At 36.6% G+C, this 21,903-nt stretch overlaps 1 protein-coding gene across 2 annotated transcripts in view; it reads left to right on the top strand.

Moving 5' to 3' along the window:
• The first annotated feature begins 991 nt into the window (after positions 1-991).
• LOC134670160 (integrin alpha-PS1) overlaps positions 992-21,903 on the top strand; it is an 88,437-nt gene continuing 67,525 nt past the window's right edge. For both annotated transcript variants that reach the window (XM_063527852.1, XM_063527851.1), the window contains exon 1: positions 992-1,394. In XM_063527852.1, the coding sequence (XP_063383922.1) occupies positions 1,219-1,394 (176 nt within the window). In that variant the 5' untranslated portion in view covers positions 992-1,218. The remainder of the gene's footprint in view (positions 1,395-21,903) is intronic.

Genomic DNA, 21,903 nt, shown 5'->3' with positions numbered 1-21,903 from the left:
CCAAATTTCCTCTTAAATGTCCCATGACTGGTGCTGTTACTATAAGACATTAAGTTTTAGATTATACAAATGAAAGAAATAGTTTTTCAAACAGCATGCACCTAACACAAAATAAAATTATCACACGTATCTATTTTTTACGTCTTTTTCCTATTTCATTAATTTAGAGTACCTAAGAAATGTCTAAAAAAGGAACCGATAGTGTTGAGATGAAGGAAATGTATGGAAAATAGAAAATAAAGGAGACGAGTGATTTAACGTGGGAAAAACATTTCTAGTTATGTTAGGGAACACTGGTTGGTCTCTAAGATGGTTTTGTTCGACCCTAAACAGGAAAGGAATCGAGTGGAAAAAAATCAAACAAACCAATAAGTAATTTAATTGTGTAGGAATTGTATTTTGAATATTGTTGTAAACGTGTATTTATTAATTTTAATGTTGTAAGGTTGCTAGAGCTCAACGAGGGTGGGGAGTGTTAGGGTCGGCAACGCATATGAAACCCCTCGGGAGTTGCAGGCGTTCATAGACTGCAGAGACTGCTTACCTTCAGGCGCATCGTATGCTTGTTTGCCACCGACGTAGTATAATAAAAAACTTCGCCACAAACGTTGTTTTAAAGTTAATTTAAACGTGAAAATGAGTATTTTTATTCCAACTATCCAATTTCTTTGTCCAATGTGTATTGCGTCTCAAATTTGTTTTAATGAGAGAGTGAGACGCACTGACATTGGACAAATAAATTGGACAGGCTGGTGGAATACCACCCTAAGCGGTAAAAAAAGAGTAATTTAGGAATCAAAAAGAGGACATCTCGTGCAATCAAGTGAAACTAAATACTAAACAGTATACTGAGCTCTAACATCAGTCCGGTTCGAAGGACCAAAAAAAGCTTAACTCACCCAATAGATGGCGACACAGTGTAACTTGATATATTTTAGAAAGGCAACGCTAGGTGGCAGCTTTATCAATCCTTGTTTTTATGAGTTCAGTTGCCTCTAGAGAGGCTGGCCGCGTGTAAAATAAGTAAGTTGTGTTGTTTGAGCGTAGAGCCGAGAGGTTAAAGTAGTAAGCGGGAATACTAGGCCGGCGAACGGCATGCGAGTTGGTCCCCTCGTCGACCGTGTAAACGGAAACTATTACGAAAATCGCAATGCGCGAATTAACTTCGAGACGGTGAATAAGTGAAATAAACCACGACGTATCAACGAACTATACACGATGGCTTACAAAATTAAGTGTGAAAGTGTTGTATTTTTGTGCATTTTGTACAGTGTCTCCAGCTTTAATCTGGAACCCAGGATTCCTGTGATAAAGTTTGGTGAAAAGGGGTCGTACTTTGGATTTTCTGTCGCAGAACACCTGACTTTGGATGAAGCCGGAGGAAGTACAAGCTGGTAAGTAAAGTTAGGGTTATTGTAGGTGTTAACGCAACTTGGTATGATGTCACGTGCGAAGGTCGCTGTTCCATGTGTTCTATCAGTCGGTTGATCTAACTGTGAAAGGTTACCAAGTTTACAATAAGAATTGTGTGGAATTCTGATATCGGAGTTATCAGAAGCGCGTCGCTTATCAAGAATGGCGATAGTGTCATTACTATGGAATCATGTTTCATATTAGTATTTACTAAAAACTTGAAATAACTTTCACTATAGATTTATTAAGAAAAGGAATCAATGAACTAAACTTTATAATATTGAAGACATTTTTCTTTATTAGATGAAATAAATTCACTTGGTGTAAAATACAATCCGGTCCGGCCGAAATAAAAAAGGACCAACTTTCGGGACGTCAACTTGTTCGTTTTTACCTGTCGGGGTAACGTCCGACATGGCGCGTTTAAAGGTGTCAATAAAAAGCGAAGTAATTAAAACATTCTTCGTCAGCTGAGCTCTATAGGTAGACAGTACTTAAGATACTTTTCTCAAACATGCAATGAAATATTGATGTTATGTTCCTTATAATAGGCTGCGAAGTATGACGTTTCAGGTGCGGCTAGGACAAAAGGTATTTAATGGAATTTCATACAAAACTTGCAGGCCTAGGCCGGCAAAGTCCTCTTTTTTTATTTTCATTTCACAGATATTTGTGACACAGCATCGTGGCATTCATCCATTAAAAAAAACTAGAGGCAGTATTGGCTTTATGGTTCGTAATGACACTGCCACTACGCCTATAAAAAAAAAACAAAAAACAATATTTGCTATAATTTGCAGTTTTATTTGTATAAAATCAACATGAACTTAATAAATAATACATTATTAACCAAATTTTATAATTTTAAATTATAAATTTAACTACACAAATAAAACCATTTAAAATATTTCATCTAAACATTAGCGGCAAAAAGGTCTACTCAAACACGCGTAGTTATTTTTTAAAATTGTTATGGAGGTAAAGTTGAAAAATTTTCATTCTGTTTTATTGGATTTATGGTGCGTTGTTGATTTTTTTACTTTAATATGAGTTCCGACGAAATAATGAAATTAATATTAATTGTAATCGTAGGTGTTGGAATTGGCAGCGTAACCAGAATTGATTTTAAATAACTTGCTGCCTCTGCCGCCAAGTCAAAGACGAAGTATGTATATGGTTGCTTATGGCAATTTTATTATTTGAGAAACTAAGAAAAATCATATTTTAAATGAATGTAACTACAAATTCGTCAACACTGTGGAAATTATACTTATTTACTCCATGCATAAAGCAACGATGTATGTGAAACATGATATCAACATGAAAGGCTATGTAAACTTATGTGACGAAAACGATAGTCAGACGGATACAAGGCGAAAAAATCAAAGATACATGAAAATATACGGGTACCTAGTAAAAATACACGACTCGAGTAAAACATACGCGTGATAATGATAATGATATAGGTACGTGTTGGTTATACATATTTTGGGTGTAGTTTACTTTTAGTTTTTTCTATAAATAAAACTTGGGTTTCGTGGATTTTTTATTTTATTTATTTCATTGCATGTTTGAGAAAAGCACTATACATACCTCGGCGGGAAATGGGGTTACCCGCGCTCAGACCTATCCGGCCTCGCTTCGCTCGGCCGTCTATATGTCTTCGGCCGGCAACCCCTTTCGTCCCGGCCTCTGTAGTAATGTACTATTAATAAATTACTTGCTAGCCTTCGGGAGTGCAGAACGTACTCAATGTAAACTTAACAAATCTTAGTAGGTATTTTAATAGGTATTTACATATACCAATGCACGATAAGGTGGTAGGTACTTAGTGAAATAATACAGGGCGCACAATTCGACTCTCTTTGGTGCGCCGGCATTTCGTTACGTTTTGTTTGTTATAAGTAAACTTAACTTTGATCTTTTGAAATTTAATTTGTTTCATGATTCGCGCCATTAAACTACCTAGTAGTTGAATAGAAATTATATTAATACATATTAATAGTCTATATTATGGTCTCCCACTGCTGGGCAAAGACGTCTTCCCCTTCATCTCGGTTTTGAACCTGACCTAGACGATTATCTCAACTCAACTCAACCTGTTCAGATTACGTATATAAGTATGAGAGTTCCTGAAAAGTTTTGGAAATGCTTGTTCTTGGCAAGGGGGTAGAATAGGGCAATCGATACAACATCGCGAATTTTCGCGGTCGTTCCCTCGGCGGGGTCGTCCCGGCGCCAGGAGGCTGCAAACGCGACCTACTGCCGGCTGCACAGTCTCGAGGAGCTGGCCGGCTACCGCGAACCTAAAGGTTTTGTCACACAGACGCATTTTCCGGGCGGGGCGCGCCGCTTTTACATATAAAACGCTCACGCTCCGCCCGGACAACGGGCCTGTATGACGGAAGCTTAATAATTCGAAGAATGTGTACATAAAATTTTCATCTTTACAGCTCTTGCCATATTCGAGCAATAGGGAGGCAGATGGTCAGCAAATTTCGACGGTTGCGGTAGATTATCTGTTCTCAAAAGTGCACTTGAATCGGCAATTAAGGCATCTACTCACATTGCAACAAATTGCATGCTTTGATTTTTGATAGATTACCGGATAGGTTCAACGAATTCAATTGATCGACGAAAAGCCGATAAGTACGTATCAAAAATCGCATTTCATTTTCTTAGCTGATGTACCTATGAGAAAATGACATCAATCATATATGGTTATAGGGAGCACATGTATTTATGTTTATGAGCGTTTCCACACACGTGAATACCATAAAGCCAGTTAGAATTTCATATTACTTCCATACATTCATGAATCATCATTTTAACATCATCAATTTATCTGCGATTTCTCAGAACACCCCGACTTGTGACTCATGAAAATTTGAACATCGCGTTTGGATACGTTCCAACACCCTTGGGAGGTTGTTGTCCCGAATGCACCTCCATTGTCGGTATTTTCCATTATTTACACGCTGTTATATTACAAATACACGCATTTCCTTCCAGACGTGATACTTGTTTACCTACCTTTTTTAATCAGTTTTTATGTGTAACTGTAAACACCCTCGTTCAACAGCAATCGACGTGTCTCATTATGGATATGATATGAAACCGTTATCTTACCTTATCCTCCATAACCCCTGGGCGTAAAATGTAAACATAATTTGACAGGGCTCTAAGCAAATATTGAATACCTGAACTATAACTCTACCGATTTATGTATCATATTCAAAAGACCATAACCGCAATGATATAAGGTCCTTTTTGGTTTATCCTAGTAGTTTATATACCGGTAGCTCGAGTAACCTGACACGCGTTTATAGTTGTACCGTTTGCTATCTCATCAATATTCCTCCATATAAGTACGGAGTAATTTTACTTAACCACGTAAACTATATGCCACGGCTAGTCGAGGTTCCTTATGAATAATAATTATTGAAGTGTGGTCGACAATAACTTACGGTGCCTACGTGTACCGATTAGTATATATGTAAGTAATATTTAAATTTTAACTATGAACTTATATTATTAAACTAGGAATTGTGCAAAAATAAAATTCGATATTACAAAACAGTATGCCGTCATTTTCTGGTTTTTATCAGCAGTTCCACTATATCAAATGTCAGTTTGGAGGTGGAGGAGGAAATTCAGAAGTATTTAATTAATAAATATACCTAATATTTAAGAAATACCTGGATTTTGAAATCTCTTCTATTTTTTAGATTCCTGGGGAATTACTTATATGTAATTTAGAACCTCATCTTAAGTTGCTTAAGAACAAAAAAGAAACTATTTAGCCCAGTTAAAAATATAGATAGATACCAAATAATGTACACTTAGTTAAAAAAGTACTGAACAAGAAACGAAAGCTTCTGTATTGAAGCGTAAAAACGTTAACATACTAAGTACAATGTTTTACATTTTTACACGCTCCTCTACTAAAATAGATAAATGTCCATATTTCATCAAACATGTGGGCGCGTCCCGAAGTTACGAGTTTCATCCACAAATAAAGATATTTCTCACAGTTTGACACGGTTTTGTAACCAAACCGTTGTTTGCGTGTCTCTATTTTGTCCATGGCGATTTACTATGAGAATGACTTATACTTTTACGTGTTTTAGATAAATTTTGTTGGTACTCTTTACGACTAAGACCGTAAATAAAGTTTACCTGTGACTTAAAGCTTGTATAACTTTATTTTAAGAAGTTTCTATTTTGTTAAGTAAGTGTCCAAATTCCGAAGTAAGTACGTGTGAACATAATTTGAGAAGCCGCAGTTCGTTTCAATAATCCTATTTCTGGTTAAGTGGGGTTGTCCCCCATGAGCGATTCTTCCCAATTAAAATGTTCACACGTCACGCTCTGCGGGGTGCTTCGGCAATCGGTCCTAGAAACTGATATACCTACGCTTTTAATATAAAAGTAAGGATTTATGGTGTTTTTTAGACAAATATTTACTAAAATTTAAATTATAAACAGGTAGTAACGCCGCCTATATTTACCATTTACGTACCCATTCAGTCGTTTATTTATTTGTCTTATTACCTGAGCTCAAGCTGGGAAAACATCAAATTAAAATAGTTTGTTTTTTACGCTCTGATAGATAGTCCTCCCATCTTGAAATAGTTTACTTTAATTTGACCATAAACGAAAATTATCCAATAAAAAGCTCCTTGAACTTTGATAAATGCTACCATAAAACATTCAAGGTTGTTGATTTATTAGTCCATTGATGTAAAAAGATTATGTTTGTGTATGGTGTCGCCGTAGTAAGTAATCACAGACTGACGCCTCCATAATAGCTCCCGTATTTTCTCCCCTGACATGTGAAACTGTTCCAATTACCGAACATCTCGGTAGCTCACGGGATAACATGCTTATTTATTGGTGATATTTATAAATCTTGAGTATTTTCAGTTGACAGCCAAGTTATTGTTCGACTAATCAAGTAAGAAATTAAAGAAATATTCTCCGAAGTTATTACTTAGCGACGTTGATAGTTTGAAGCAATAAGTACTAATAAAACTTAAATAAATTCCGATAAGCACTTGCTTGACGGTAATCGTTAAATATAAGACCGATCTTTAAATTGTCGCCTTTACTTAAATTTACATTTTACTGTACTCGTGTAGATACAATACAATTAAATACGCTCTTCCACAAAACTGGATCACAAGCCATTAAGAATTTATCGAAAACTTATAATAGTGCAATGTAATTTGCAATCAAATTTCTTCTGTAAAACAAAAAAAAAAAATCTTTGCCGTTAAAATATGGTAGGTACCTATAGTCAATTTGAAAAAGCCTGCGTAGTTCGTACACTGAGACAAAGAACAACTTCTAATCATCTGGAGTATGTGAGCTACCTATAGCGGTATCCTTAAAGCTAACTTGAGTAACTTGCCTCTATTTCAACAATAATATAGAACAGAGCTTCGACATCATTTATACAAAACGGAACCAGCGGAACATGATCAAGTCGGGTCTCGAAGGCGCGCCACCCACCGCCTCGGCGTAGGTGCTTCTTGCGGCCACAGAACATTATACCAACAGACGGTTTCGTTATCTATATTTCTGAGATAATTATTATTTAAATCATTGACTTACGTAATTAATGGCTATGTTGAACATAAAACTGACGTTAAATATATGAAGTCATAACTAACGTAAGTAAGTAGTACCTACACAATATAAAATTACGCGAAAATAGTGTAGTGTAAATAACTTTAGAGTAGTCGATAGTACCAGTAGGTATTAAAGTTTAGTTGATACCTATTTCAGAGCCATAAAGGTACCTAGTTGGAAGTGATACGAGGCGTGTTCTCTGATTTTGAGGTCACGCCGTATTGGACGATAACTCCTCTATTTTCGGATATATCAGATCGAACTGGCCAGACTTGAATAGACAGGCAATACAATGAGGCATCAGCCAGTACTCAACACTCGTCGTTTATTCAAATTAGCGCAGACAGTAGCGCGAAGTGGAGCAATGATCAATGTAGCAATGTCAAAACCTGGCTTAAAGCGACTTGACGATTTATTATACACGAATGCCGTAACTAGCGCAGAGTAGAGTTAAATTCGAGTTGTTGCAACGACATCTAGTGACATTTTTTACCGTCAGAGTTTGTTATTTGTATTGAAGGCAGTTTTTATTTGTATTTTTTTTAAACATATTAACTGATTCCATAAACATGAATTAAACTTTTTTTAAAGAAATAAACGACGACAGATTTTTTTTATTAAAAACCTTACCCTGTGTTGTTTTTTTTGGTACCTATATATGTAGAATGCAAGATTAACGATATTGCGAGCTGTTGAAAAACAATGTTAAAATAAAAAGGAGTTGTAGGATATGTAAATAAAAAATGTAAAGATAATCACTAATATAAGAAATCACAACATTGGATACATAGAGCAGTGTGTTCGCGCGCGGATCGTGTGTAACGCGCGATACGTTATCAATGTAACCTAGTTCGCATCACATCTTTCATTCACGAAGCATTTTGTAGTCAACTATGGGCCCGCAACTTATATAATCTGATCCCAAGTTTCATAGCGTCTAAACTTGACTCGAGGGTAGACTTAGACCGGACCATCTAAGGCAAAATGGTCAGTAAATATTGAAAATCATTCAAAACACTCCAATAGTCGTGTCAGTTGATACTTTACTTATCTGCAGGCCAGTATTGATTAACACTCAAAATATTGAGCAAATCACTGTCAGCTTGGTACTCGTATCACATCAAAAAATTGGTAAATTTTTGTAGTGAATCATGTTTGTTTGTTGCAAGTTTACATAAGGTAAATTTTCTTTAGCATGATTTCTTTCCAGTAAATATATGTAGTTACTCATACTAAGTATTCCTGTAACAAATAACATTCTGCCCAGTTTAGTCCAGGCGCGCACGAAGGCACCGCCTCTTTTTCTTTATTTTTTGTGGCAGGTCTTTACGCGGCCGGATTTCGTTTCTTTTTGTTGTACCAGCCTTGTATGGAGTGCAGCCTTCGTTAGCGAGTGCAAGGTCATCGCAGTTTGTTCTCCGCTTCAAATCCCCACAGACCTTTTTGTTGTTGCCACGCAGCCTACAGGCAAAAAACGCATAAAGATCGTATTGAGCCTGAGGGCTTACCGCGAACCACGTTCGACGTGTTGCCTCTCTATCGCACTTGTAAATTTGTCCGTAAGCTTGACAGGGAGGCAACACTTCGAACGTGGTTCGCGGTAGGCCCTCTGTAGCTTGAGGGTTACATTAAGAAAACACAATCCCTATAAAAATTAAAATGAGCGGGACGAAAACCACATTCACTTTTTTTGGAGTGCGAGGAAGATTTGTAATAATTAGAGAATTTTAAAATGAAAGTAAAAATAGACTTAAGGATGACTCACGCTAGACCGGACCGGGGCCGGGCCGAAGCTTCCGGGGTTTCGTTTTCTATGTAAAGCGCCACGTGATCACCGATCAGCCGTCAGAGAATGACATGTCGGACGCCTCGATCCTGGCCCGGCCTGGTCTAGCGCGAGTCATCCTTTAGGAAGGTATACATCTATATACTTATTTTAATTCCTTTGCGCAATATAACTTATAATGTTGATTAGTCACGTATGAATGACAGATAATTTTTAAGAAAAAAAAACCGACTTCTATGGGGGCCGATGAAAGATTATTGTAGATGGTAGATTATGTAGAAAAGGAGGTAAAACCACCCACTTTTCTACTAGCATTTCGCTTCTGTATAATGGCTCCTCTACAGGATGGGCCAACGCCGGCCACTCCAAGGGACGCAGCCATGCGGTAGAATGAGATAGCAATATCACTTACTCCCTCTAACGCATAAATGCGTCCCTTGGAGTGGCCGGCGTTGGCCCATCGTGAATAGGAGCCATGAGGGTCGTAGTTCTAGCCTAACCTAACCCACTCCTCAGATAGCAGTTCGGTTCTGTGCGGATCGCAGTTCGAACCTAATCAAACCCACTTTTCAAGTACCTAGCAATTCGTTTCTGTAAGGCTCGCAGTTCTAACCTAACCTAATCCTTGTTCGGTTCTGTGAGGATCGCAGTTCAAACCTAACCTAACCCACTTAATGGCGCATGCCGTGCGGTGTACGGGGGTTTAAGCGGGAGGGGCTAGTAAGATTGGCATCATCGTACTTTATACCTACATTAATTTTATGATAGGTAATCATAGTTGTTTATTTAGTTAAGGTATCATAGTGGTTTTCTGGGTCAAGGTCCGGGTCCGAGTCCGGGTCCGAGTCCGGGTCCGAGTCCGGGTCCGAGTCCGGGTCCGAGTCCGGGTCCGAGTCCGGGTCCGTGTCCGGGTCCGAGACCGGGTCCGAGTCCGGATCCGAGTCCGGGTCCGAGTCCGGTTCCGAGTCCGGGTCCGAATCCGGATCCGAGTCCGGGTCCGAACCGGATCCGGGTCCGAACCGGATCCGGGTATGAGTCCGAGTCCGGGTCCCAGTCCAAGTCAAAATCGAAATTCGTAATCACCAAACGTGTACCATGCGTCATTGAAGAGTTCTGTTCTGGTCATCATCAGCAGTTCCACTTCATCAAATGCGACAGTTTTTAATGTAAATGCTTGATTTTATGATGAAAATACAAAAAAATCTATACGTATGCCTTTAATATTTGAGGAGTTCCCTCGATTCCTTATGGATCCCATCATCAGAACTCGAGCTTGACAAAAATGTGGCTTAAAAACTTAACTTGCTTAACGAACATAACGAAAAGGAAAAATCGCCAAACGTGAACTATGCGTCGTTTAAGAGTTCTGTTCTGATCATCATCAACAGTTCCACTTCATCAAATGCAACAGTTTTTAATGAAAATGCTTGATTTTTTTATGTAAATACAAAAATCTCTATACGCATGCCTTTAAGATTTGAGGAGTTCCCTCATGGATCCCATCATCAGAACTCGAGCTTGACAAAAATGTGGCTTAAAAACTTAACTTGCTTAACAAACATAACGACGAGGACAAATCGCCAACCGTGAACTATGCGTCGTTGAAGAGTTCTGTTCTGATCATCATCAGCAGTTCCACTTCATCAAATGCAACAGTTTTTAATGAAAATGCTTGATTTTCTGATGTAAATACAAAAATCTCTATACGCATGCCTTTAAGATTTGAGGAGTTCCCTTGATTCCTCATGGATCCCATCATCAGAACTCGAGCTTGACAAAAATGTGGCTTAAAAACTTAACTTGCTTAACAAACATAACGAAGAGGACAAATCGCCAACCGTGAACTATGTGTCGTTAAAGAGTTCCGTTCTGATCATCATCAGCAGTTCCACTTCATCAAATGTCACTTTTTTGGGTGTATATGCTTGATTTGTTGATAAAAACCCAAAAATCACTATATGTATGCCTTTAAGATTTGAGGAGTTCCCTCGATTCCTCATGGATCCCATCATCAGAACTAGGTTTTGACAAAAACGGGACCAATCTGTATGCATATACATTTAATCAAAAAAAGAATTTTCAAAATCGATCTAGTAATGACGGAGATATGGAGTAACAAACATAAAAAAAAATAAAAAAAATAAAAAAAAACATACAACCGAATTGATAACCTCCTTCTTTGAGATTTGGAAGTCGGTTAAAAAATAGGCATTAGTCATTACTAGCTTTCCATGAAAATATTGTTTGTTTTTAGGCAGGTAGACATAAGCGCCTATCCTATGACATGATGACTATGACGAGACGAGAGTCCTATTATTTTTACCTGAATCTAGATTTTACCTATACTATTGGCAGCTCATCATACATATATAGGTACGTACTTATCAGTTGTAAATATAAAACGCAGGCGCCCGCATTAAATCATATCCTACTAAGCTGTTATCACATCAAATACGTGATAATGATAATCCCGGTGATATCACATGGCCGCAAAGTCCCCTTGTTTACATGGGGCTCGAGGTGACGCACATATTAAGGCATGACGCAAACCACTCATTCTCCGACATAGTGACAGTGAAAGCATGATGATTATGTCGCAAACATTTATTATTTTCTGACCTTGGAACCGGGACTATTTTTGTATTATAACTGTGTACAGGCGTTGCGGAGCCTTACTTGATTGCGTGACAAAATTATTCACCTGATTTTAATATAATTTACACAAGTATTTAACCCACACCCTTAGAGGATATAACCAACGGAGACGCCATGTCTATAATTTTCGGTACAAAATAGTCTGCCGTTTTTTGCGGAGGAGGGGCACATCAAATGTATATATAACGTAAACATAACCATGTCAGATAAACGTCAGTCCATACATGTGGTTGATATGTCGTTGACCATTGGCCGCCTATTTTCGACAGAGGGGAACGCCTGTTAATGACCACTCCGTTGGTTATATTCTCTAAGTCCACACCAGATCCACACAGGAGAAGCTTTTTAAATTTGAGACCAATTCTTCGCTCGGTTCTGTTTTATTTTTATCTTACACTTTTACGATTTTTACGTCTGCCAAATGTTTGATTAAGATCAACTATTACCCGGTGGTCTCTAGACTTGATTTGATTTGACTTATTATATAGATGCACATGTAATGTGACACCTCTACTTATTTGGGGATCAACTGCTCTAGGCTATTCATTAGTAATCCGCTTATATTACGCGCTATTCGTAACGCTAATTGTCACCATCTTAGGATAATAAAATTATTAATATATGTTATATATGTACACCTTAGAGTTGCGAATGTAATTAAAAAATGCATTGATTTTGTAGAATTCTAAGTGCTTTTTTTCAATGAAAATTGAATAATAAATTTTAAAGTTATTCAAAAATTATTTATTTATGACGTCAATAAAATTTACTCACGATCATAAACAAGAAGTGAAACCGTATTATTACTGCAATGTTTATCACTGGTAATGCAATTTCTGCAAAAGAAAATATCCAAACAAGTGTTTCCAGCAATTTACCGGCATCCCTCCAGTCTCCTTCATATTTGCAATGACATGTCGGTTGTAAAGTCGCATTTAAAAATCGATTTAGCAGTCCGAGCCCGTTGAGTCCGACATGATATTTTCTCCTCAAATGAGCTGAGTTCCCAGGCCATTGTCGACAAGCCGCCTTTTAAGGAGCGCCTTGTCTCTACAGGCGGATTCCAAACCGGCATCCGTGCGTATAATCTTGAATATTCGCTTAAATTAAGAAGCGATATCTGATGATGGCTCTCGCAATTTCGGTTTAACTGTGAATGTGAAATCACCGATATTCGCGGTCGTAAGTGGTATCGTGCAATCAGAAAATTGCGGGTGAGTACGGTGCGTTTGCTGTGTGTTAGAGTTATTGGCGGGAGTGGTAGTAAAGTGAGCGCGGTGAAATATAAATTGTAACTCCCTGTGAAGAATGGCGGATTCCCGACGGGCACATTCCCTCTAATTGGCCGCACTGCCCGCTATGGCTCGGACCTCTGTCAGACACTGGCCACTTTCGCTAAGCTGCGTAAGTGCTTACATTGAAATCGTAAAACGTGGTCTGGCGGTCTGTATGTAGAAAAATAGATTTCGAGTTTCTGTTCACTTTTAATGTTTTCAGCCTTAGAATGAATTTTTTTACTGTTTGAATAATGAATAATGAATGTAGAGTTAAGGCAGGTTAGGTAGTATACACTTTAGCCATGTAGATGTTAGTAAACAATGCTTTACTTACAGAACATTGTTCCAACGCGATACAGATAGCGTCCAAAGGGCATTAGCAACATAATCCCTTACGAAGATTTCTAGTTCAGGCCGTACAAAGGGCTCGTTTTACACCTAGTTAGGCCCGCTTCTCCTTCCGAGCCATTGTTCCCCTTGTTATGGTAAATACCTGCCCTCGGGTTACGGATTGCCGCTCACATGTTCCAACGCAAACCATTATGGGCTCCTTGTTAGCGTTATTGGCTAATATTATACACTTACTTATGTATAATGGTCTAAGTACTCTGTATCTTTAGGTATTTAAATAAAAGTAAACAGAATCTAAGCCTAATCGTTAAGCCGGTTGAGGGTAGTTGAAAACATTAAACGATCAAATAATGTAGGTTAAAGTCAGGTCGATCGGTGACTGATCCAGGCGGTTTTGTCATTGTTCGGTTAACCAATAAATGTTATAACTACCCGAAAATGTAGAAATTGTTTGTTTACTTTTATTTAAATACCTAAAGATACAAACTGTAATTGTATTATTTTAAATAATTAAATTAGCGTTAGGTAGGATGGAGTAGCCAAGACTAATGCATTATGATGATGGCCAATAATTCAATTGGCGTCATTTGATGTTCATCGATTTTATCAGCAACTTATGCTAACGAAATTCAAGCGGTACATAAATGAAACTCATCATCAAGACGAGGCATTGAGGCTAACTACTGTACCTATAGTAAGTCTAATCATTCAGGCACTCATTGTTAGACCGGTCACCGGTGTTACACATTTCGTACGTGCTTGTAATAGTGGCTGGGTATTCTAATTTTGTTTAAGTAGATTAGAACGAATCGAGGTTAGACCGTGAGTTCTCGGAAACCATTACAATACGCTGGGCGACGGTCAGACACAATGGTGGACAGGTAAACCTTTTACTAGATGGTCCCGCACTTAGTGAGGCTGTCCCGGATTTTGGAGTTCCGCTTCCAAATAACCACCTGCTTAAAAAGTATCTAAAACGCAGACAAAAATGATAAACAAATTCTTAGTGCAACTTCGTTTTAGTTTGTTTTTAAATGCGACATTAGTAAAAAAAAGACACAAAATATTTTAAGCGGCTTGCGGTCGTGAGGATCGTTAAAAATACTTGAGGATTATGAAGAATTTATCTGACTGATCTATCGACACGAGATATTTTAAAAACATAAGAATGATCTAAAAAGTTTGTATGTATTAGATTTATATGGATGTATGTATGGAGTTTATTAAAATACAATGACAATAATAGTAGATTGTTAACCAAGGGTTGAAATGCACCCATTTCTGTCGAGGTAGTTTGGCGCTCGAACGCATTTGGGCTATCAAAATCGCTGCAGACTTTTCTCGGTCTAACTCTAGTTCCTTAACGATTGATTAAAAATGCATTGTTTTATCCCATCATAAAATTACTGCCCTCACTTAAGAATACAGGTCATACAATTTAATAATGGGCCTTGATAACCCGAGGTTCTTCATCGTGATGTACAGGAGGTCAATGGGATCGTTTGACAGCTGACTTGTTTGGATCGCGGCTGCGATATGGACGAACCTTAAAAGGTCACTCGATCGAGTAACAGATGAGTTTACGTCCAATTACCTATAACAACTTGTGTAACACGAATCCGTATAGAGAAAACCCGGTAACATAACAGTTAGGACTGCTAATAGTGTTTACAGTTATGTTTATAGACGTAAAAAGAGGAACTTTGATTGCAGATTTGTTCAGTTACTGATAAATAACTAAGAATTCAACAATCTTCTTCTTTTTTACAGTTACTTATCGATAGATATGAACCTACCTCATCCCATCTACTTAGGGTCAGGTCTCCTTGATCGGGTGCGCCAGACGCTTCTGCTCTGAGTTTTCGTTTCTTGAAGTGCTGCAATATACGATATGATAGTCCTTCCCATCCTCGGGGGTATTCATACATACAGACAGCCACGATTTTTAGTTTTCATCTCCCTTCATGACATGACCAGGCATACCAGCGTCGTCTAGGTTTCAGCAATTTTGCCGTGATAGGAGTCCATAGGAGACACTTTGAAATCTCTGCGAATATATTCGTTTAATATTTTCATTTCATTTACATGAAGGCATTGCTCATGAGTAATATTAAATTTAACTACAAAGATAAGAGAATATAATCACCACTTTTTTAGGTACTTCAAAAATGATTTAAAGTTAGGGTTTTCTTTTACAAATCTTACGCAATGCTGCAAAGAGTATACATAGTAAGTATAATGCAGTCAGTTTGATTAGACGTTCGATAGACAAAACATATCAATGTAAACGCACTATATAATAGTATATGTATTAATTAATTTATTAATTATACTATTATACGGGTTGTACCATTTGCCCAAATGCTCTGAAAAAAAAAGATTTTTGTATAAAAACAAATTAGACTCTAGACAGGTATAGTTTTTTTACAGATTAATGTGTCATTTCTTAGAACTGAGACAAGCTATGATGTTTGTGGAGATTTACGTGGAGGATTCTAGGTGGAGGATATGATTCCTACAATTTTAACGTGTTACGAATAATATAGATTTCTTATAAAGTGCATCCGGCATGGCATGTGCATGGAACGAAAGTGTAATGCCCGACGCCGACTTGCATCTGAGCAAACATTAAAATCAAATAATGTGAAGACATCAAGGCCGCTTATCTGATTCCACTGTGCAGTGAATCACTCAAAGGCTCGGCTCTGCACAATGCAACGTTATTTTAGATGGAATAACGCAACACATACAAATACAAAGTGAGTACGTGCCTACTTATTACCTGTTTCCATAGAGTACGCGCCTACTTATTACCTGTTTCCATATAAACAAGCTCGGTCATCGTAGAGTCACCGTACAATTACATTAAAACCAGTCAACTAATGTTTATTTATTACCTTAAAGCCATAATTAATTATGCTTACGACGAAACCTGGAGTCACATATAAATGGGTTTAGTTCTCCATAGAACACGTAAGTGCGTGTAATCATAGCAACGGCGCGTCAGACCCCCGCCGTTGTGCTGCCTATCGCTTTAAAATACTGGGTGTACCGAGTAAATAGCACTTGAGTACCTGCGAAACTGGTCACTGTGTGTTAGAAGCCGCTACTTTATGAATTACAAGTCGGTTTAGCCTTTTAGAGACTATTTGCTGAGAATTTCTTAACACAATGCGAAAGCTTTGAAGATAACTTCATTATGGCCGCGTGTTTGAGCTTTGCGTACTTACAGCTATATTGTTATTTGAGCTCTTTATCTATGACTTCTCATAGGCGAATGAAACAATACTGTTTTTCAGTTGCAGTTAGATGATACAAACGGCGCAATTCGGGAAATGAATTAGAGATTAACTAGATACGATATAGTAAAGATATATTATCTTCACTATTTCATATCTAGTGAATCTCTAATTAATTTCCCGAATCGCGGCGCCAGCAGCCATAAGGTACCTTTTGCAGTGGAACGTCACATATTTTTACTATTTCATATTTAGTGAGTCTCTAATTCATTTCCCGAATCGAGCCGATAGTTGGTGTCATTAGCTCCTAGTTAAGCCAATGATAGATATAGCTATTTATTTAAGTAAGTTGACAACGATTTTCGAATCGTTTGTCCTATTACTTATAAAAATATGATATCTAATTAAGTATCTGATATATTTTACTTTGTAAGATAATCTTGATATAAAACGTTCCAAGATGGCAGGACAAAATACCGTAAACTAAAGATGCGCCAGGTGAAAAATACCTTAACCATAAACAATAACATGGGTATAAAAAAAAACTTATCAACAAGGAATGGATACAAAACGAGTATCGGAAGTCATTCAGTAAAAATATTAAAATACTTACCTAAATAACACCATTCCATTGGTTATAACGTAAAAAGATGTTTAGTGACTTTCATAAAATTTCACCATCTATGCTGGACATGAAGTGTATGCCCTCAAAAAATAAGTCATAAAAATATAAAGCATTTAACGACGTCAGTGCAAATTAAATACTTATACCAGAGGCGTATTCTGATTATTATGTATGTTGTGAATTTGATCTAGTTTTATTATGGATATGATCTGTCAGTGTTGAAACAAAAGTGATATTTCTGGTGGAAGAATAAGAATAAGAGCCCAATTCGAACGTAGGTATGGTACACTGGCATGATGTTCATAAATGATGTAAGTATGTAAATGATGTCATTTACCTATTGTGCATTTCGCTCGTACTTTGTCCGTACATGTATTGGCGCGAGAGAGACACGATACAAACAAAGTGTCAGTTCTAATGGGCCTCTTGGAGTCGACACCAGAGCCAACGCGAGATTTGTAGTCACGCGTCAAAATTCTATTAATCTATAACATCCCTTTAATAATTGGATTGAATTAAACATGGTACCGTACCTATTTAGTTTAAAAAGTGCGGCAATTATGAGGTGATATTCTAACGCTGGTCCCGGTTTATAGTGGCGCTAACGGTCTTGGAACTGGTATAGCTAATGCCTAACTACTGTTACCTGATATTACAAGCCAATATCAAAGTTATCTCGGCAAGTAAAGATATATTATATATTGTGAAATAAGTTTAAATTCAGAACATTTAGCAATTAGGTAGATAAGTACCTACATTATTTACAATAATTATACCTATTCTATAAGTTACCTATAAGTTAATTTAAGATCTGTTTAATTTTAGTTTTAATTTTAATGTTGTTTTTATTATCATTTTGTTTGTTATTGGTAAATAAATAATTATATACTAAGTCTGTTACAATACGAAAAATAGTTAACCGGAATAAAATATAAACTTGGTTTAAATTAACAGTGTCAGAATAATGATAATCTAATTTCATTGGTCAGCATATATTGTCATTTTTGAACATTTTTGGGCACTCGAAATATGTATTTTTTTGGTTTGCGACTTACACCAAAGAAACGTTCCTAATAAATCGTGTTTTCAATTCAATTCATATAATAATGTTACTTGCCTAAGATCTGTATTACCTGTTATTGGTATTAGAAAAAAAAAGTTTTGTTTTCGATGCTTTCTCTTTGTTCTATGATGATTTGCTTTTGAGCTTTTGACCCTTACATGATGGCAGGGAAACTTTTACATATTTGGTGACTAAGTAGATAATATAGGTGGTATTTTATACAATCTTGATATAACGGAGAGCTTTTCAGTCGAGGACTGTGTTGTTTAGGCCGCGAAGGTTGCTATGGTACGAGATTGAAGAGCTTGATTGTATCACTATCGTATACAATACTTTTTCTACTATACAATCTACCTATAAATAATTAAACAGAATTAGGCAAGTATCTAGTACTAAAAACATAAAACAAAAGACATCAACGAGCTTCTTTTTTCAGTTAAAAGAACCTCGTTGATGTCTTTTGTTATGTCGTTTGCAAAGTATGCGATTATACATAATTTGGTATCATCATGATCATCATCATCATCTCAGCCATAAGACGTCCACTGCTGAACATAGGCCTCCCCCTTATGGCATATGTAATTTGGTATGCGGAATGTTAATTTAACGGCAGAGCAAAATATATATTGTTTATTACATTTGTATAAGTGTCCATTTAGTTATATTTTATACATTTACCTACCATTTCATATCATCAAAATACCGATTCGCTCGTAGCTTAAATGCTTTATAATCAATGTCGCCGGCGATTAAATGCGGACTAAGAGGCTCGACCAGTTTTTCAAATCCATTGACTGTAGACTGGTCCGATAGTAGAAAGTAAGGGCTTATATTTGTTTAAAACGCCAGTACTTAGGCCTTTTTGAAGTTAGTTGTATTGGGTCCGTTACTCCTCTCTGCGCAGAACTGGCCAGTTCGTAAGTTTTTACCACATTTGTACTGGTGCGCGTTTTACGTAACTGTGCTTCTAATGGCTCTAAGTTTTTCCTTTGCTATCGAGAGCACTGGTCTATAATAAGTTGATTGCGACGCAATGGAGATGTCGCGTCGAAGTAACTGTACAGGTAGAGAGAGAAAAGCTTTCACATTTCAGTCTTTATGACATCGCCATAAGGTTTGTTTCCATCTAGTATGTGATGAAAGTATTCAATAGGTACAATGTGTCTAATAAGCGGATGAAGAAAGAGAACGAGGAAGGTTAGTTTCGAACCATCTGTCACTTGTTTACCGTAATTCACTAGAAAGGGTGAAGTGAAAAAACGGAACTCTTTGATTATATTGATTAAGATTTTGATATCGTTTATAAAAATTTGATCACTGGTAGAGTCACTTAGATTATAGGTACGTGTACGTAAGTACCTATAATACGTTTACGTTAGTACGTTTAAGAGGATATGTTTAAGATTTTAGTTTTTTTTATTAAATCTTAAGCCTTAAAAAAATGTTATACCACAACATCTGGTTTAGTTAGCAGGAATGTTCACGCAGTACCATAATAAAATAATAAATCATCAGTGACATCAAGGGTACGCAGTCAAGTACTATTGCCCTCATGATCACCATTAAAGGCGTTAAGAGGCCTTGCGCGTCATGCTCTTAAATTAATTGCGGCTCGAATTTAATTCCATTACTTTGCATAGTTTTGAAACATTGTTAGTTAATAATAGGTACTTATTTGTAATTGTTATCCTTATATATTTATTTATGTTTCACGTATTTAAAATAATGTAAACAAATAAAAGCGAGGGGTCATTTGGTCAATGAGATAATACCATTTGAGATAGTAACCTTCTGTGTTTATGGTATTACATCATTGTCTGATAGTTATTTTTGATATACCTTACATTATTTTTGTCTTCTGCCTATTTTACGAAGTTTAACCAGGCTTAGTATTTTTTAAACAAGGTTCGTAGCACATACATACATACATACATACATACATACATACATACATACATACATATAATCACGCATATTTCCCGGAGGGGTAGGCCACGGTTTAACAATTTGAAAAAAAAGATAACTTTTTCACTTTAAGATTATCATAACTTCATGACTGTTTTTGTAGTAAGAAGCCCCTTAAAATAATTATGCGCTTTGCATACTTTTATAATCAAGATGATATCATTAAACCAGACTCGCATCGTATGTACATGTATAACGCATATATTTCCAAGCAAAAGCAGATGTCTTTTGTTTTTTAGTCTAGACTTCAACACATACTTTTAGCTGACAAAAATACATTCGTTTGCGTCACTGCTTCATTGAAAGTAAGATGTGTTGGGACGAGGAATTGGGGCGCATATAAATAAGATATATCCTTTGACTTATGCATAACGTCGCTTCGTATCTAATGGTCTACAATTTATTATTATTTTCTATCTTAAATCCTGTTTTTTGCAGTCAGTCCAAGGTTTCTTCGTTTGAACAAAAATCTTACGACATCAGAGTATCTTAACCTACGAAATACCATTTTGATCCCAGATTTTCTATATAACTATCACACGTCTATTTGACTGCTATTTTATTTTAGCTTATTACAAAAAAAAATCTTATACAAAATGCAGGAAACAATAATTTGGCCGGAAAATGTACTACTTACCTGTATTCTAAATGTTATGGAATGCAACATTTAGGAGGAACTACGGTTACGACGGTTGGAAGAATTTCAAGTAAAAACGTTAATCTATGACGATTGTTAAAAAATTCCTTTTTAAACTTTTTTTAATGACAACATTTATCTTATGCTAACATAAAAGAGAGTGAAGGTTATCTATCCGTGCTATAATCGTAAATCTTGACCTTCTGCGGCTTATCATTTTAGCGCGATACGACGAAATTTTAGTTAATGTAGGTACTCTATCTTAGATAACAAGTAATATCTGTGAGTCCGAGCTTTGCTTGGAAAACATATAAAAACTCAAAAATCCGCGTTTTCTTAGAGATAATACCTATTAGCTAGACCCTAGTTCACAGGTTTTTTCGCCCCCGAAAACCCTCATATAGCAAATTTCATTGAAATCGTTAGAGCCGTTTCCGAGATCGCCGAAATATATATATAAATAAATATACAAGAATTGCTCGTTTAAAGGTAAAAGATGAGATAAAATAAGGATTGCCTAAGAAAAGAACAACGTTCAGATTTTTCAAGTTTATCCTTGTATTGAAAATAATTTTGTGCTTCGAGGAACACAAAATTAGAGTGGTGTGATTCATTTTGTTGATTCACATTTAATTAATTTCCTTGCTTGTTATTGTTTGCGGAATTGATTTACCTAATTGGCTGAAGGCTGATCAAAGTAATACCATCGTTTCTTACAGTTAATTTGTGTTATACGTACAGAGGTACAGAGTACATAGGAAATTATGTAGTTGCAAAACCAAATAAACAAGGGATGAGGTCACCAGCGTGAGATGATACCGGGCTTAAGATGAGTAACATATTTATTAACTCATGGAGTTAGTATTAATTGAGGAATTGCTCATACTTCTTAACCACATAATTTATTTAAGTATAAGTATGACTTTTAATTTCTCTATTTAAATAGCTCTTCCATCACATCATGTAGGTACCTATTCCAGAATTAATTCACTTAGGTTCACTTGCACCATTCCTCTAACCCGGGGTTAAGCGGTTTAACCGTCAACCCAGTGTCGAATTGTACTGGTAACCATGGTAACTCCAGGTTTAATCGGTTAACCCCGGGTTAGTGGAATGGTGCAATGCCTTAATGTGTTTCCTTAAAACTAGGTTAACATTTTTTGATAATGGTTTTGATTTGACATTTTTACGCAATAGTTTAGGCATTAAAAATCATAACATCCGATCCCATTCAGATATCAGGTTCGGATGTAAATAT

The sequence above is a fragment of the Cydia fagiglandana genome, chromosome 13 (genome assembly GCF_963556715.1).
Source record: "Cydia fagiglandana chromosome 13, ilCydFagi1.1, whole genome shotgun sequence".
In the NCBI taxonomy this organism is placed as follows: domain Eukaryota; kingdom Metazoa; phylum Arthropoda; class Insecta; order Lepidoptera; family Tortricidae; genus Cydia; species Cydia fagiglandana.
Note: the sequence above shows the minus strand (reverse complement) of the source record. Positions and strands in the feature narration are given on the sequence as shown.